This window comes from Eupeodes corollae, chromosome 3, assembly GCF_945859685.1.
Source record: "Eupeodes corollae chromosome 3, idEupCoro1.1, whole genome shotgun sequence".
NCBI classification, from domain to species: domain Eukaryota; kingdom Metazoa; phylum Arthropoda; class Insecta; order Diptera; family Syrphidae; genus Eupeodes; species Eupeodes corollae.
The window spans coordinates 85,013,146-85,031,121 of NC_079149.1; the positions used below are offsets into that span (position 1 = coordinate 85,013,146).

Genomic DNA, 17,976 nt, shown 5'->3' on the forward strand with positions numbered 1-17,976 from the left:
TCTGAACTTAGGTTTCTTTGTTACTACATTCTATATTTTCTCCGTTGAAATTTCACTTCTCATTCAATGCGTCATGCACCACCTTTCTTAAATATCATCACTTTAGATTTTAGAGTATTGTTCCATGTAAAGCAGTAAGGGTATACCCTATTTATTATAAATTGTAATGTTTCTGGAAAATACACAGAAATTAATATATCATCAGCAAACTCCTGCTAAATCAACATCACTTGGAAGGCAATCTAAAAGATCATTTATGAAGAGCGAAAACAAGTTAGGACACAATGTGCACCCCTGTCTAACTCCCGATTTGGTCAAAAAGCTCCACTCCGAAAGAGTGTTCAGGAGTAAGTTCCTTTATTATCAAATTGCAAACTAAACTCAGCTTAAGTCAAGTCAAGTTAAGTCAGCTGTTAAAAATACCAACTCCGATAATTGCTACTTTTGCTACCAAACCTGAAAAGCCTTTCAGACAGACTTATCACATTTGTCAAGTTTTAAAACCTTTGGAAGGACTTCTTTGTACAGCACGAACAATATAGACATGGCACTAAAATTGCATGCTATATAATAAAACCGGCTATGATTTGTTCAAAATTATGGAAGAAATTAAACAGATTCATAAAAACCGGACTATTTTCAACCTATAGGAATTATGATGTTTGGTTATCGTTGTGTTTACTCTTAATTAATTTTTTTTTTAGCAATGCTACAATCAGTGCACCCCCTACAACTAACAATCCGAACGGTTCAAGCGCTCCTACAAGTAGCACGACAGAGGGACCTCAACCACCAAAACCCAACATAGTCACTAGTGGAACAACTTCGAAAATTATTCATCCTCCTGAGGATCTAAGTTTAGAAGAAATTCGTGCCCGCAAACCAAAATATCAAAGTAAACTTTCGACTGCAACGACTAATAGACCAACCAGTGCCAGCAGTACATCTCAATCAACATCAACGTCAACAACGACTGGAAGTACTACGGCGGCAGCTATTTCAAAAGCTCAAGAAGTATTTTATATATATTTTCTATGATCTTCAGTCTTTACTAAAAAATTTATTTTTATTTTAGGCTGCAGCAATGGCAGCTGTTGCGCAAGCCCAAGTTGCCCAGGCTCAGGCACAAGTTGCACATGCCCAAGCGCAGGCGCAGGCTCATGCTCAAGCTCAAGCGCATGCCCAAGCCCACGCTCAAGCCCATGCGCATGCACACGCCCAAGCACAAGCACAAGCCGTTGCACAGCATCAGCATCAACAACAAAAACAATTAGAAGACCTGAATCGGGCGGTTATGCTGCAAAGACTTCAAGCTGCTAGACCAGGTGGTCCCCCTCTTGGCATGGTAAGTTTTATTATTAATGTTTTGCTTTAATATTTTGTTTACAGAGATAACGTTGGGTTTGCCACGTGCTGTAAGTGCGATAAAATTTTTCTTTTCAATTCTATAATCTGTAAGTAGGTAACTTAATATTTTTTTTGTTTTGTTCAATTCAATTGCATTTCAAAATTTAGCTTATTGATTTTGGTGATAGCTTATATTTAAATTATTTATTAACTTAAGAGTAATTATTAACAAATTTTGTGATAAGAAAAGCTCTTCAGAACAATGGATTATATGGTTCTTTGTTTAAGATTGAATATTTCGGAATTTTCAATTTTTATTTTTGAAATACTAAACATTTCATTTCGTTTTGCAAATAAATGTAAAAACAAAAGCTCGATTTTTTAGTGGTACAATATTTTCTTATATTTAATTTGTTCTTCAAATTAAAAAAAAATGCTCAAACTTTGAATGAAAGGAACCTTAATATTTGTATAAAGCTTTCCACTAGAAATTTTAAATGTTTCATGACTGGAGCCGTCTATATAGCCATAGTCTATTATTTCTTCGGGTTTCCAGAGTGTTAAGATTTTTTCTAAACAAAATTTACTAGAAAATGATCGTTCAAATAAAAAAGTTAAAACATTGTTAATTTTTCTATAATATGTGTCATAGCCAAAAACTACCTTTCCCCTAGTACATATTAGGGTAAAGAAATGGGTTATATTTTGAGCATTTCTAGGGCCATCTATAGTTAAGTTAGGAAAACGAAACTGGCCTAGTTTAAAAGGAGAAGAATGTGCATTTGTGTTGGTGCTGTTAAGAACTTTTTCGACTTAGTGTTTGGTTCAAATAATTTACGTCTTAATCATTCATAAATTTCTGTTGTTTGCAGCTTCGTAAACGGTTGGCGTTATCTGCTTACTTTGAAAATATTGGTAAAAATCTTCGATACTGGATTTATGATAATCCTTCTATTATTCACGAAAAAACCATCCACTCACCTTAAATGAATTTATAGATGAAAGTTGCTGCGTGGGGTTTGAACACACAAAAACACAGATATCTTACTTACTTAACTTACTTAGGTCCTCAGACCTAGTAAGTCCGCTGGGACTTAAGGGGCATAGGGCCTCTACTACGCCTACGCGCCATGTTCCGGACATGTGTTTCAGCTCCCTCCATCTCTTGCCTAGCGACGCTGATTCCCCCTAGACTGTCCTCGCCATGTGCTTCTCGGTCTTCCAGCTCTTCTTCCTCCTTGTGTGAGCGGATTCCACTGCATTGCTTGGCCTGCAATGCAGTCGTGACCTTTTCGAAGCGTATGTCCAATTCATTGCCCCTTACGTCTTCGTATTACAGATACTTTAGGTTTCTGGCCTGTCCTTCTATGAAGGACCTTATTTGACATGAGGTTTTGCCAGAAAACTCTTAGGATGTTTCGAAGACACTATTCACGAAGGTTTGCAGCTTTCTTGTTATGGCTGAAGTAACCTTCCAAGTGCTGCACCCATAAAAAAGCACAGATTCTACATTTGTGCGAAACAGTCGTAGCTTTGTTGAGTTATTCCTCCAAATTTTCGACAGCATACCGAACGCCGCTTTTGTTTTGCCGATGCGGCAGATGACACCTTGTTCAGTTCCGCATTCGTTGGAAACGATGCTTCCAAGTTATTGAAAGGTATTCACTTTTTCCACCGGTTGCGAGAAAATATTTATTTGAGAGGATGTTCGGGTTCCGATGCTGATCATTTTTGTTTTGCACGAATTAATTTTCAGCCCCACTTCTGCTTCTCTCTCCACACTTGTTGTCACTTTATGGAGATCCATGATCCTATGAGAGTAAGCAAACATCGTCCGCGTAGTCCAAGTGATTTAAATAGGATGTCAAAGTCCATTGGATCCCTCCACTACCTGACAGAGCTGAGCGCAGTAAATCAAACAACAAAAACAATATTGGCGACATAATACAGCCCTGTCTGACAACGCTTCGGATTTCAAAATCATCTGACAACCAACCATCCTGCAGAACGTGACACTTGGATCCATCATATGCTGTTTTAATAATAGCAATTAGTTTTTCTGAGATGACTCTCCTCTTCAAAGCTAACCAGATATACTCCCTGTTAACGCTATCAAAGGCATTCTCGAAGTCGATGAACTGCAGGTGTAGTATTGATCGATATTCAACGCACAGTTCAATAATGATCCGCAAGGTGTTAATATGATCAATACTCGATGCCGAACAAGCGCGGAATTCCGCTTGCTCGACATCGACTGTGACCCCAAGGTGTTCCCTGATGCGTTCCAGTATAACTTTTGCTACTATTTTGGCAACGGCTGGTAGAACGCAGTTTTCGCACTTTGTAAGATCTCCTTTTTATGGGAACTTGACGATAATTCCCTTCGTCCACTCATGAGGGAAGCACTCATCTTACATCAATCAATTCTTCGATTTGGTCTTTATAAGTGACAATATTTTAAAGCTAAATGAAAATTGGATTTGGTCATGTCTTAAAGTTAGTTATTATAAAGTCATGTTTGATGGTGCTTTAAAGCATTTGTAAAAAACATACGTAACACTACGTCTTCCTCGGTTCTAACAACTGCGTAAACTTTTTCATCATTCCACTTTTACCGAGCGGCTGGAAAACAGCAATTTTCCAGCCCATCCCTTAAAAAAGGCGATTCCTCCTCCCTCTCCAACTATCGTGATTTCTTCCCAAGCTTATGGAAACGCTGATTAATTATCAGCTTAAGAAATATCTCGAAGAACGGATGCTTCTTAATAACCGGCAGTATGGCTTTCGTAGAAATAGGTCCACCGTTGATTTGATGGTTTATCTAAACGAACAGTGGAACAAATCATTACATCGTTTTGGAGAAAGTAGGATTATTGCACTCAAAGGCATTTGATAGTTTGGCATTAAGCCCTCTTAATGAAAAAGCGTGCAATTGGTATTGATGAATATCTTCTTCGTGGGATTAGGAACTACCTTTCTAACCGTTCAATAGAAATGGTATTGGATAGTTTCAAGTCTGAAAATTATAAAATAGATGCTGGTGTTCCTCAGGGCTCCGTTTTGACTCAGACTCTCTTCCTTATATTCAACGATCTCCAGTCTGCCATTTCCAATCCATAAAACTGTTTCCCTGACCACAGTACTCTCAGCTTTCTAGATTCACATCCTTGTCTTTCGGATGTAAAATTTCAACGGCCGCGCTGTTAAGCTCATTTAGTTCTGATCTCGTCAGGAGTGTCCAATGGGGAATTATTAAAAAAACTCAATGCCATCTCCTGTCGTTAAAGCGTAACCCACTCCCACTAGCGCTATGCATGAGTTGCACTTGCATTCAGGAAACCAATCAACTTTCAGTAATCGGTATGTGTATCACAGATCACCTCGTATGGAAGGATCACATATTCAACATTTCCAAAAATGATGCTAGCGCTTAGAAGTAGCTTTACTGATATTTGTACAAAAATTGTTCTGTGGAATAAACCAGTTGCAATCGCAAAAATGCTCATCATTTTACCTTTGCGCTCATTTTCGGACGTACTGTCAAGTGCAATGCTTTGGCCAACTCTGTTTTTTTCCCTATCATTTTGATATTCAAAACTTCAAGGCCAATGATTCCTTCTCTATTTTCCTTACGCTCGAACGGGGTTTAAATATAAACATATAAAGTACTAATAACTCTTTCAGCGCCTGTAAATTGTAAAACAAAACAAAAGTGTCATGAAGCAGCCCTCCATGCCAATTTAAAGTCAATTCTAGTGTACCTCAAGGGAGTCACCTTGGTCCATTACTGTTAACTTCATTTATTAATAATTTGCTCTTCTGTTTTAATGGTGCAATAAAAATATTACGATTTCAAATATTGACAAATGAAAGACAATGTGCTTTACACTCAAATGTTGTATAAGTTTTAAATGTGTCACGTTTGAATACTATACTCATTAACTCTTGAAATGACAAGCAAGCTTAAAATTATATTTTATAGCTATAAGTAGTTAATATTATGGCTGTCGTGTTCATTCCATCTTCCCGTTTACGATTTCTTTCTTTTGGGTTATTTGAAGTAGAATGTGTGCAAAAAGAAGTCACGTCACCTATAAAGAATTAAAAACTGAAATTAAACGGCATTCCCGGTGACAATCAGTTCCATCAGGCAATCCATCGTATTTGTCAAAACTATTTTGACCGTGTAGGTGATAGTTTTGTCTGAATTCTTAAAAATGTTTAAGCCGGCACATTTGGCTTTTTCTTCTCTTTTTAATAAGACCAATTTCGTACCCCGAACATAAAAGATGGTCCTCGAATTTGTTAACAATACGATCCGTTTCTCGTCTGTCCCCTGTAAAATGCACTACACAAAAACTGCGATCAGGTAAAATGTGTTTGTCCACTTTTTTCACAATTTGTGTGCACATAATATTAAATCTCTTGGTTGAGGTATTGTTTACAAAAATAAAAGTATTATAATCTTAGGCTAGTTAAATTTGAAATGAGCTCTCCAGTGTGAAATGAATGTAATAATTAATTTTAAAAATGCAGGACTGTTTGTTTGTCTGTATTAATCTATGCACAAAAAACATAAATTAATTCAGTAAACAATTCCAGTCATTTGGAAGAGACGCGAACCACTTACCGAATAAGTACAAAATCACGTTGTATAACAAAAATAATGTTGTTGTGAAACATTCCAAGACTTGTAAGTACGTGCAAACATTTTTCAAACCCTTTTCAAGAAAATTAAAAAAAATAATAAAAAATAAAAACCATTAGTAATGCTTTTCTATTTAAACAATATTATTGTAAACACTATTTTCTAATGTTCGAATATTCTTTTAAATTTAATTATTCATCACAAAAATAAATATCTTAAAAACAACCACCAGCGACATATTCTAACATTGCATTATTGTTTTATCACTTCGAAGGTTCAAATGGGTCCAGGAATGCAATTAGTTCAACCTATGATGCGCCCAACCATGGGAATTGGACCACACGGACAATTGATTAGTGGGAATATGATGCGACCTGGACCACCTGGCATGGGTGGAATGCCTGCAGGTAGGTTCAACAATTTTAATTACTTTCGATAGACAAATGACACGCACTCCCACAACATTCCAAGTCCAAAGACAACAACAACGTCGAAAACACATTTATTCTGCTTAAAATATTATGTTTAAAAACAAAATAATAATAACAATAAATAAAAAAAAAGAAAAACATTGAATATCAACTATTTTACGCGTCGCGTCGACGCATCGCCATCGCACCGACAATAATAACTTTCTGTACTGCATTGTACTCAAAACTCATATATGTACAAATTTCAAAAAAAAAATTAATAATTTGTTGTTAGAGATTTGATTTTTTTCATTGGTTTTATGTCCATAACACTCATCATTGATGTCAAGCATCAGGTGTAAACAAATGATTGTTTTTATTTTCTTATTTTTATTTTATTTTTAATTCATTGATTTAATTTAGTTTTAAATGAAAAAATATGTGTTTTTATTTTTTTTTTTAAATTGTATATTTCTTTATTTGCATGTTTAATTTTCATTGTTAAACAAATGCTACTGAAATGATAATAATCAATAAAATGTACTTAAAAAAATGTTTTGTCTACAAAATTATATTAATCCTCTGAATGTTCCCCGCGAGATGATAGAGAATGAGAGAAACAATTTTACAATACTAGATTAAAAGCTCCTTTGAGTGGTCCGTTAGATCCGTCTTATTCAGTTTAGGCTAGGTTAAAGTGGCTGTCCGTGATGAAGTAGGACACACTTAGGCCAGTTTCAGTTTTACATTGTGATACCACATGAATCTTTGAGTCCCTCACGAAACGTGAAAGACTTATTATGATTAAGATCGTTATAAAAGAGTTCTCTCAGGTAATTCTTGGGGTATTGAGAGCATACAAGGCATACAGCTCCTTTGAGAATACGCCTAACGTGCTTGGCGTGCTTTCCTAATAAAAAGAGCCCGGTTATGACACCGATTATCGAGCTTATATGCGATCTGCTTTAAATTTTGTGTAGGTCTGATGTGTTTCGTGATCACAGATACCAGAACGAAGGAATCTTATTTTTTCAATTAAACAATCGTTTAATTGTTATTGAACCGAAGCTAATCCAATCTTCATTAAGTCTAATTGTGCCAGCACATTTCCGAAGCAATAAAAATTAACACCCGTTCACCAACAGTTGTGTTAATAAAAGTCCCGTCATAGTTTTTCACAGTGATTCAATGTTCTAGACGAAAATCAAATCACATCCATCACCTGATCCTTCTCAACCTTCTCCTCTAGGATTACAGGAAAATTTGTAGTCTTCCTTATTGCTGCGCGACACTTTTAAGTCTGTCGTATATTAAGATAAGGGAAAAAGAAGACAAAGTTTATTGCCGGCATGACGGCCGCAGTAAAGTGCTGGAATATAAGATCTTATAAACCCAGCAGTAATTTTAAGTTTAGAACTTTTAGATTCTAGTTATGCTATAATTGGTTTTCATCAAGCAATTAAGAAAGTCAAATTTGTTATGCTTGGTTTTAACTTTTCTTTTAGTTGATTTTTATTTTTTAAGTGATGAAATCCCTTTCAATAAATAGTTGTTTGGAACAAAATGATTCCACTGAAAGCGTTCCATTTTTTGTGTGTATTCCCTTCCCACCTATCAGTTTTTTAAATTCTTGTCACAAATGCTTGATTTCAGTCAGGAAATGCGGGATTCGAATCAGGGGCCTGATTATGAGGTTCGTGGCGGATCGTTTTCAATTGAATTTTCCAATTCGACTCGCGTCGTATTTCCTTATTAACGAATTCGCGGTGAAAATAGTTCTTCCTATATTCCAATGATTTGACACTTTTGGTTTGACTTTTTCTTCATATATTCCAGTGATTTAACGCTTTTGGTTTGACAGCTGTCCACAAATTTTGCTTTGTTTGATTGAATTTGTAAAAAATGCTGTGATTTATTCAATAAACAATATTAAATTTAAAAAATAGAAATAATTATGGTGTGTATTTATTCTGAAAGGGAGGAATTTAAGGAATCCCAAGAATTCTCAAGATTACGAGTGTCCAGGAGAATTAATGAATTTTAAAATTTTATATTTTATTGTGGATAAATTATAAGAACATTTTTTTATACATAATTAAAATCAAGAAAGAATCCACGAAATCGAACAGTGAATAATAATTAAAACTCGCAAGTGAACCCGCCAAAAAATTCGCCTTCGAATTCGTTAATTGGTCGAATTCAAAACGCTGAAGGCGAAAGCGAAAGCAATAATTGAAAAATAGCAAACTCGCTAGCCAAACGATTCGCCGCGAATCCCTCAATCAGGCCCCAGGAAATACGTATGCAATGACGGAAATTTTCAATAAAAGTTATGCCAAACCTGTCAAAACAATTCCGATGATTTGTTTCATTGATGAAAACCAATGATATCCCGAGAGAATAGAATGCATTTATTTAAGATTAATGAGTAATCTTGGAAAATAAAATTTCAGAGTATTGCTTCAATGGTGGCAGCATTGACAGTACCTTTCAACCTAATTATGGCTCAACGACAAACATTGTGATTTCTCCCCATCCCATCATATAAGGAGAATGTGTTACAGTAGTTAAAAGACATTTATCCACAAAACTTTCTTGGACTTCAAAGTTTTATTTTATTTGGCTTTAAAACCGACATCACGAAGGTGGCCACCTTTCTCATCAATGCACTGAGATAGTCGGAATTTGAAATTGTTTTCCACTTTTTCCAGCATATATGTGCTTATGTCGGCGATAGAAGCACGAATATTATTTTTCAGATGAGGAAGGGTCTTTGGACGATCAGCGTATACCAACGATTAAAGGTAGCCCCACAGAAAAAAATCAAATGGGGCTAAATCTGGCGATCGTGCTGGCCACTGAAGATCGCCTTTAAGAGAGTTGAGCCGTTCGGGGAAGTGTTCACGCAAAATATTCATTCCTTCTCACCGTGTGAGCTGTGGCGCCATCCTGTTGAAACCACACTTCCCCTACATTAATTTCTTCAAGTTTGGGCAGACAAAAATCCACAATCATGCTGACATAAGGTTCAAAATTGACCGTAACTGCTCTTTCGTTCTCCTCAAAGAACCATGATCGAACGGCTGAATGAAAAGTAGGCCTCCACGGCAAACACGCACTCTTGCTTTGTCCACTGCATTGTTGACACTGAATTAGTCATAAGGAAGACCTAATATTACGTGTTTTAGAACAAGACATTAACCAACGCTCTACTATTAATAGCCCCTCAGTTGAGAGAGTTTCAGACTAGGAAGTAACCATGTCCCACCCTGTATAAGTAAGAAGAGGCTTCTTTTGCGGGTCGTTGGGCATTGAATCCCTTTTTATTGAGTTATCTTTGTCTTTTTATGGCACTGTTTTCCAGTTTTTGACTGAAAAGTTTTATTGATGCCCCCAGCATGGTGAAATCAGTTCGGGATTGAAAGTCAGTAAATAAGACGCTCTTCTCTTGATGAAATCGACTTAGGCCTTTCATTCCCAATTGTTCGGGAAATTGAACTATAAGACTTGTAATTTTTAATTAAATTACGACATTGGTATCAATCCGATGAGCTATTTTCCTATTGGAGATATTTATCTCATGCAATACTACAGTTTCTACATTCCTGACAACAGTACTCGCACACAGGAATGGTTGAGAGTTGTAAGTCACTAGGCCCTGGTCCCAAACGGACTGTTGCGCCACCCAATTTATTTATTTATAATACTACAGTTTAAGTCTTTTCTACTAAAGTGAAAGAAAGGGAACATACATATCTTTAAAATATTTTTCACAGTGTCTCCCACGACTAATCGGATAAGAAAATGTAAATTTTCACAATGCAATTTCTCCAAGAAAATGTATAGAAGTAGTAGAACTTAATCAACATTTTATAACAAATATAAGTTTAAATAAAAAAAAACTGCATTTCAAGATAATAAATGGCAACTAAATAAAAAAAAAGTTTCTCAAAATAACCTCTCACACATAATCGGACACTCTCAGGGTATTTGATAATAATAGTAATTTTATTATAAACCTTGTATTACGGAAGACTTTTACCTAAATTTAAAGTGGTTTCATACTCTACGTCGAATCGACACCGGAAGGAACGTAAACTTCTTTGGAAACTAATTCGAAAATTGGGTTTTGATGCTCAGCCAGGACAGTAAATTAGTACAAAGCAGAAATCGTAACTCGGAGCCCACCCATTCCTTACATAATTTCACAATTTAAAAACGTAAAATAATATGAGCAGAAAATTAGAAGGAAGAAGCTGGAGACGTACCATGAGAAGTTCTCTTTAGACTAATCAACTAAATAGCCTTCTTATCTTCTAAATCTCTAAGGATTTTCTTAAGAGAGACCACGAGTAAGGAAGTCAGCAAATAAAAACCATCAGAAGAAGAAATAACGCCATCGAAATAAAAACTCAAATGGCCGTGCAGCCGTGTTTATACACAAATTCTTGAGTTTGATAATGAACTTATATCACAGAATACGTCTTCTTTAAATAATGTGAACCTACGTATTTCTACATTGTTAGTTAACCATTAGACAACATAATATGACAATATAATAAATTAGGTTTTTTTTTACGGACTGGAGCAAATTTAACCTTAAAGGAGATGGCAGAATGGCGAAAATCAAATGATGGAGTTTCTCAAGGTCGGTCATGGTATGAGGATGTGTTGCAAGGCCTGGTGTTCGGAACTAACATTGGGCACAAAATTGCACTACAAAGCTAGTCATTCTGGAACTGTCATATTAATGACGAATACAAATATATAAAATAAAACCTAATAGAAGATACAATATGATTGATTTATATTTGTATTTAAATACCAAAAGATTCATTTCATTTTGAATTCTTGTGTCCTTACCGATCGGCTGATTGTGAAACGTCAAAACTATTGTGCACTAACTTTGTAGCCGAAATTTTTACACTACGTCGGAGGGAAAATTTCAAGTACTTTTGTAGTTATATTAACCAATCAGAATCTTTTGACTACGTAGCCAATAGCTTTGTGAATGAGACCATTTTGTCGAAGGTTAAATGTATTAAATGGCTAATATTAATATTTTGAAACAACATCTGTGCTCCAGTGTCAGTAAACTCGGAATACAAGACAATTTCCTCTTCTACCAGGACAACTACCGAATGCACACATTTTACACAGCAAAGTCGTGGTTATCGTATAACTGAGCTAAATGCAATCGACCACATATGGTATAAACTGGGACGTCGAGTTGCTCAAAAGAACTTTAATTTATATTTCCACTAATCACCAAAAGAACTTTAGAAACTTTGAGGTCCTTAAGACGATCCTTCAAGAGGTTAAAATGTGTCTTATTCATCGACGCTTTGAGAAAGCCAATTATTCAAAAGGGATACCCAACTTAGTACTAACTTTTAAGTGTCCAATTATGTGTGAGGTGAGGTGTTAAACTATATAGTAACTTTTGTTTTTAATATTAATTTGGTGTTTAATGGATTAAATTGTAATTTTAGTTTATGTAAAACAATTTTTTTTAAATCTCATATAAAATGGCTACAATGTTTTACACTCTCCCTACATTTTCTTTGAGAAAATGCACTGCGAAACTGTATGTTTCATGTGTTCAAATACTCGTAGTTCTGGGAGCCACTGCATAAAAGTTTGCGCCTCCATAGAAAAATAGTGCATCCCCTTTGGCGTTGTAGACGATTCTACAACTTTCCAGATCTGGACAAAAATGTAAAAGTAATTTTTAAAATAAATGTTCATTTATTTAAAGATTTTTTTTTATATAAAATGAGGATTAATTTAGGGAAATCTTGTGAAGAAAATTCATACCAACAAGACTCAGTATTGTAAAACAGAAAAACAACCCATAATTCACTCAAATTAATTCTATAAAAATCCTTCATAAAAATATAACACTTAAAAAGTTCTCTTTTTTTCCTGCTTTTATTTTTTGATTATATTTTTTTTCTTTGTCTTTTCCTAAAATGTAAAATAAAATAAAACATTTTATTTGTTTTTTGTTTTAACTGCCAGTAAGTAAGAAACAGAACATTTTTATATAAATCGGCTGTTATCTTAATAATTAACATTTTTTTTTCACTTCTTATAGTTTCGTTTTTGTTATAAAAAATGAATTCCTGGTGCATTCATAAATAAAAAAATACCGAGAAGATAAAAGTATGTTTTAAAAATTATAAATTATGTATTGAAATTTTTCTTTCTTTGTTCAGTGTTCACATTACTAGCATTTTATTAAAAATTAATATTTGCATGAAAACTAATATAATATAGCACTAATAAAAATAAATTGGTTTTAATTTATTGTTCGGATTATAAATAAAAACAAAAAAATAGTTATTATTCTTCTTTATATATGTTTTGTTTTTGGTTAATATAACTAATATATTTTTTCAATCTATACTAATCGTATTAACAATGCTCAAGATATTGTTTTGCTCGTTTCAATTTGAAAACAAAATCAATTTTAAGTATAGATATCTTTTAAATTTATAACAGCAATATTGTTTCACTACATTGTGGTGAGTACAGAACATACATACCTACATTCCATACACTTGGAGACAGTCGTTGTCGTTTACACAATTATTATTAATTTTTGTAAAACATTATTTGGATTACACTTCAAATAAATTGGTCATATCTTTAACTGTTTGTGGCGTTAACTTTAATAATTTTATATAATATTGAATGAATCTCTTGCAATAATTAGTGTCTAATGCTTTAAAGTATGTAAATACATTTTTTAAATATGCAGCTGTTTGCTTTATCCGTAGGAATTTATTAGAGCAGGTTGTCAGGAACTCTAGTATATGTCTTTAAAATTGTTCTTATGATTCGTGCTTGGCCTATTTAAAAAAATGTGTATACACAGCTGGTCAAAAAAATAGGTGTGCTAATTAATTTTTGTATTAATTCATTTTGTATTACTTTTTTATGTTAAATATTAATTGTCCTTAGATATTTTTAAAGCTTTTATATTAAATAAATAAACAACACTTTAAGGCTTTGAAAAACATTACAATTATAGATGATAGAGCCCTAAAACTACAGTGGAGGCTTTTTCACTTGTACACAAAAATAGGTGCATCTTCCTAAAGTAATAATATTATCGTTTTGAATAATAATTTCTGTATCTTATCACAATTTTTGTTTTACTTACTCTAATAACCTGAGTATCCTCCATTATTATCCAAAACTTTTTGGAGCCTTCGCGGCATTTACTCTATTAACTCTTGGCATGTTTGCTGGGGTATGGAATACCTTTTTTTCTGAACCGCTTTTTACAATTGGTTTCCATTAGTGAAATATTGACCTCCTAACTTACGCTTAAGCTCTTTCTACAAGTTCTCAATAGGATTGTGACCCTTTATCCGTATTTTGTTAAGATCTTATTACAACGGAATATAGGACTCACACTCGTGACATGATGGTTATTGCGTGGGACTGTCGTGCAAGGGGCCTTGGGTTCAATCCCTGCCTGTGCCACCTTAATTTAAAAAATTAATTTTCGCGGGTATTGTCTCTTGCGAGGAATTGACAAATCCTTCAAGAGTAATTCTTCTCATGAAAAAGTGCCTTTTCAAATTAGCCGTTCGGATTCGGCCTAAAATTGTAGGTCCCTTCAATTCCTGACAACAGTACTCGCACACAGGAATGGTTGAGAGTTGTAAGTCACTAGGCCCTGGTTCATAACGGACTGTTGCGCCACCCAATTTATTATTTTATAGGACCTACAGCGTACAAGGAAAAACAGCCCCACACTATTATATTCTCTCCTGCGTGTTTAGTAGTTTTCTGTGTATAGCGGGGATGGTCGTCGCTATATTTTGGTCGCCTTAAATTGGGACCAGAATCCGTTTAAAAACAAATTTACTTTTGTTTTATCACTCTCAGGATATTTCCTGGCACTTTGGTTCATTCCAATTAGCAGCGTTTAAAGTAAATAATTTTCTGGACCTTACGTTGCTAGCCCTAAGGAAACCAACTTTTCTGGCTATTCTTCCTGGGAGATTCGAGTTCTGAAGCCTTCTTCGGATCAAGCATGTACTGACCGCATTACCAATTTGAGTACCTATAGTCCTCGACGAAATAAAAGGATAAGCTTTAGCTAGAAATAGTATGGGCGGTCAGTGGTAGCTGATGTTTTTTTCGGCCGCCCTCTATTTTCGCGTACTCCTCTGGGCTTGAGAGCATTTGTTATTAAATTTTAAGATTTGCCTAGGACCTCTGCAATAAATTTGTAGGTGTTGCCCTTATCTCTAAGTCAACAATCTAATTTCCTTTCTTCTGGCGAGCAGTGGACTTTACGACCCATATTTAAACACTAATGAATAAAAAACTGTTGTTTGAAAGGTAATAAATTGAGTATAAACAACCCACCCCAAAGTTTAAACCCTAAAATAAAGAATTTTATAAGAAGCTTGGATTTTATTTAGAACACACCTATTTTTATGGCCAACTTCAAGAACATGCAAAATCTTATTCCAACACAAATAATTTATCTGCTTAGCATTACATTACGTTGGCATTCTCATAGGGAGAATAATTGTTATTTCTTTAAAAAAAAATTGGTTGCATTGTTTGCAGTCAAAACAAACCACTAATCTGCAATAAGTCAACAGTGGATTTCAAACATTTTCTCACACCTATTTTTTTGACCAGCTGTGTATGAATTCCGTAATTGAAAATATTGCGTACTTGATACGAAAATTTGCTCCATATTTAAGGCCAAGAACACGAGCTCTATATTAAAGGGTTTCAATGGATTGTAGGGCATTGGCGTAGACCTTATCTTTCACGTGTTTCAAAAGAAAACAGTCTAAAGGTGTTAATCCGCTTGCCAATTGTGGTGACCTCGTCCAGGAAAAATTGCAGACATTAAAATATTTCTGTATTGACAAAATATGACCTTTGGAAATTCCTTCAACTTTAAGAATTAAATAATTTTGAACATGTCTAATGAAAAAAAGAATATACGCCCTTATCTAGGACCTTCTTGGAGAAGATTGGTTCTACGTAAGCATCAAATTTTGGCATCGAATTGGAATATTTTAATTTGAATAAAAGCTATGTATTATTTTGTTGCCATTTGCAGTACGAATTTCCTCCTATGTTATGTTATAAAGTCAATCGAAAAGCATTTAACTGGAAATGTGTAATATAAAGTTAGTTTAATAGCAAAATAGTAAATGTTGGGTATTTGCTTCTATTGATTTATTAATTTACAGACATTAAAAAAACAACTCGCACTTCTCCGTGACACAAAATTATGTTTAAAAAAAAAAAAATAACAATAACATAATTCAATAAAGTTATTCGAAGGAAAAAAGTATAAGCACAAATTACGATATTTTAAACAAATTGCATTTTTTTAATAAAGAAATTTGGAGTTAGCTTAATGATTTCTTTAAGTTTAGTCTGCATTAAAAAAACGAGTAGTTGTTCCAGTTAAAATTTTCTGGTAATTGCGTGTTTTTTTATTCTTCTATCGAACACATCCTTAAGATGTTCAATAGATTTTAATCTGGAGACTATACGGTGTCTTGAGAGTATGGGGAATATTATAGAGGATCCATTTCTTGATCATTTGAGCAGTATGTTTGGAATCATTGTCTTGCTGAAAAAAGAAAATCTCTAAAACACACAATTCCTCTGCAATTTTGTATGGGATTATTCTGTAGTATATTTAGAGATATAACTTTTGTCATAACGACATTTATAAACACTATGATTTTATAAGCATTATTGTTTGTGCTCTACTACATCCCCCCCCCCCACCTCAACAGAACATTTTTAAGATTTGGTTGTAATTGTTTTTTAGAAATATTTGTTAAAATGTATACATTTCAAGATTAAATACAAAAAGAAAATAAAGATTACGTTCGGATTGTTGTCTATAATAGTGGTATCGAGGAAGGCAGTTAAGCCCTCCTAGGTGACAAAAAATCGAGAGAATAAGAGCACACGTACTCTTGGTACGCCGGCCGCCGCCTTTCCGTCAAGAATAATAATATTGTTCTACTCGTATATTACTATCTTCATCATTGCTGCTTAGTGATTGATTAGTATGTTACAATATTTGTAGGACCTACTTATGTACTTACTTAAGGTGGCGCTACAGTCCTGTGTGAACTAGGGCCTCACCCAAAAAACTTCTTCTTATATTTTGAAGAAATGCGCATCCTATTTATCCTATCCTCTTCATATTCTTTTTAATGAATCGCTCAAATCACCGATACATAAAAAGGGAAGTGAAAATGAAATAAAAAATTATCGTCCCATTGCAAAACTGTCCGTCATCCATAAGTTATTTGAGTCCATTATTTTAAAGTCATATCGTTTAATAATTGTAAGTCTCTAGTTTGTGACAGTCAACATGATTTTGTTCAAAATAAGTCAACAGTTACTAACCTCTTTCATTACAGTTCTTTTTGATTGGATTCGTTTGAAAAACGGAAACAAGTTGACTGTGTCTTCAAAGACTTCAGTAAGGCCTTTCATAAATTATGCCATAAAACATTAACTTCCAAACATAAATTCCAAGGCTTTAACGATAAATTTGTAAGTTGGGTTTCGTTGTACTTTTATAATAGATCATACAGCGTAGTTTTTGGGAATGAGCGGTCATCCTATTTGTATACCAACTCTGGCGTACCACAAGGTAGTCACTTAGGACCATTACTGTTTAATTTATACGTTAACGACTTACAGTCTATTATAAAACACTCATCTGTTTTGATTTACGCTGATGACATTCAAATTTTCAAACGTATCGACTCACTTAACGAATGTTTACTCCTACAAGATGATCTAAATAGTTTTCGCGAATGGTGTTTTATAAATAAGCTTTTACTAAACATAGACAAATGTAAATCAATGCGTTTTACACGCAACCTATTTATTAATCTTGACTCAAAATTTACTATGCTTTATTATAAAATTCATCATATCACCATCAATTAAACTTTATTTATAGCCGTACAAGTATTAGAAGACAAGTTCTTTTACGTCCTATATCAAGCAGATCGAACTATGGTAAAAACAGTCCCCTTAACCAATTGATTTCAGCTTGCAACAAGTCTTACTTTTTGATATATTTCGTAAGCGATTATTGATTTAAGGGGCTATGTACACCATAGTTTGATCTGCTAAAATGAGTATTCAATGGTTTCTGGAGTCTTACACTTGAACGACTAAAACTAAAATTTAAACTACCAAGAGCTGATGGTGATGAAATTGGTCCGTTTATTATTCCAACAATAAAAAGAATTGCAAGTACATCCTATGATCTTTTCTCAATGGCTTCAAGTCTTGTGACGTGTGCGGCGTAGTAAGGCGACCATACTATACAAGCCTATTCCAGAACTGGTCTCACAAATGAAACAAAAAGAAATTTTAAAACATTGGATCACGGAAATCACGGCCAAATCTCTTAATAAAACCCAGAACTCTCTTTTCTTTTTTAACTATGAAGTTAATCACCCCTATCACAGAGTCCCTCGTAGCGAGTCCCCGAAAATTGTGTTACGCTACGAATACGAATACATTTACATCATAAGCCCC

General features: G+C 34.3%; 1 protein-coding gene across 2 annotated transcripts in view; it reads left to right on the plus strand.

Moving 5' to 3' along the window:
• LOC129952503 (BUB3-interacting and GLEBS motif-containing protein ZNF207) overlaps positions 1-17,976 on the plus strand; it is a 58,783-nt gene that overhangs the window by 12,188 nt on the left and 28,619 nt on the right. For both annotated transcript variants that reach the window (XM_056065110.1, XM_056065109.1), the window contains exons 4-6: positions 705-1,014; positions 1,076-1,345; positions 6,270-6,402. In XM_056065110.1, coding sequence (XP_055921085.1) covers positions 705-1,014; positions 1,076-1,345; positions 6,270-6,402 — 713 coding nt within the window. The remainder of the gene's footprint in view (positions 1-704; positions 1,015-1,075; positions 1,346-6,269; positions 6,403-17,976) is intronic.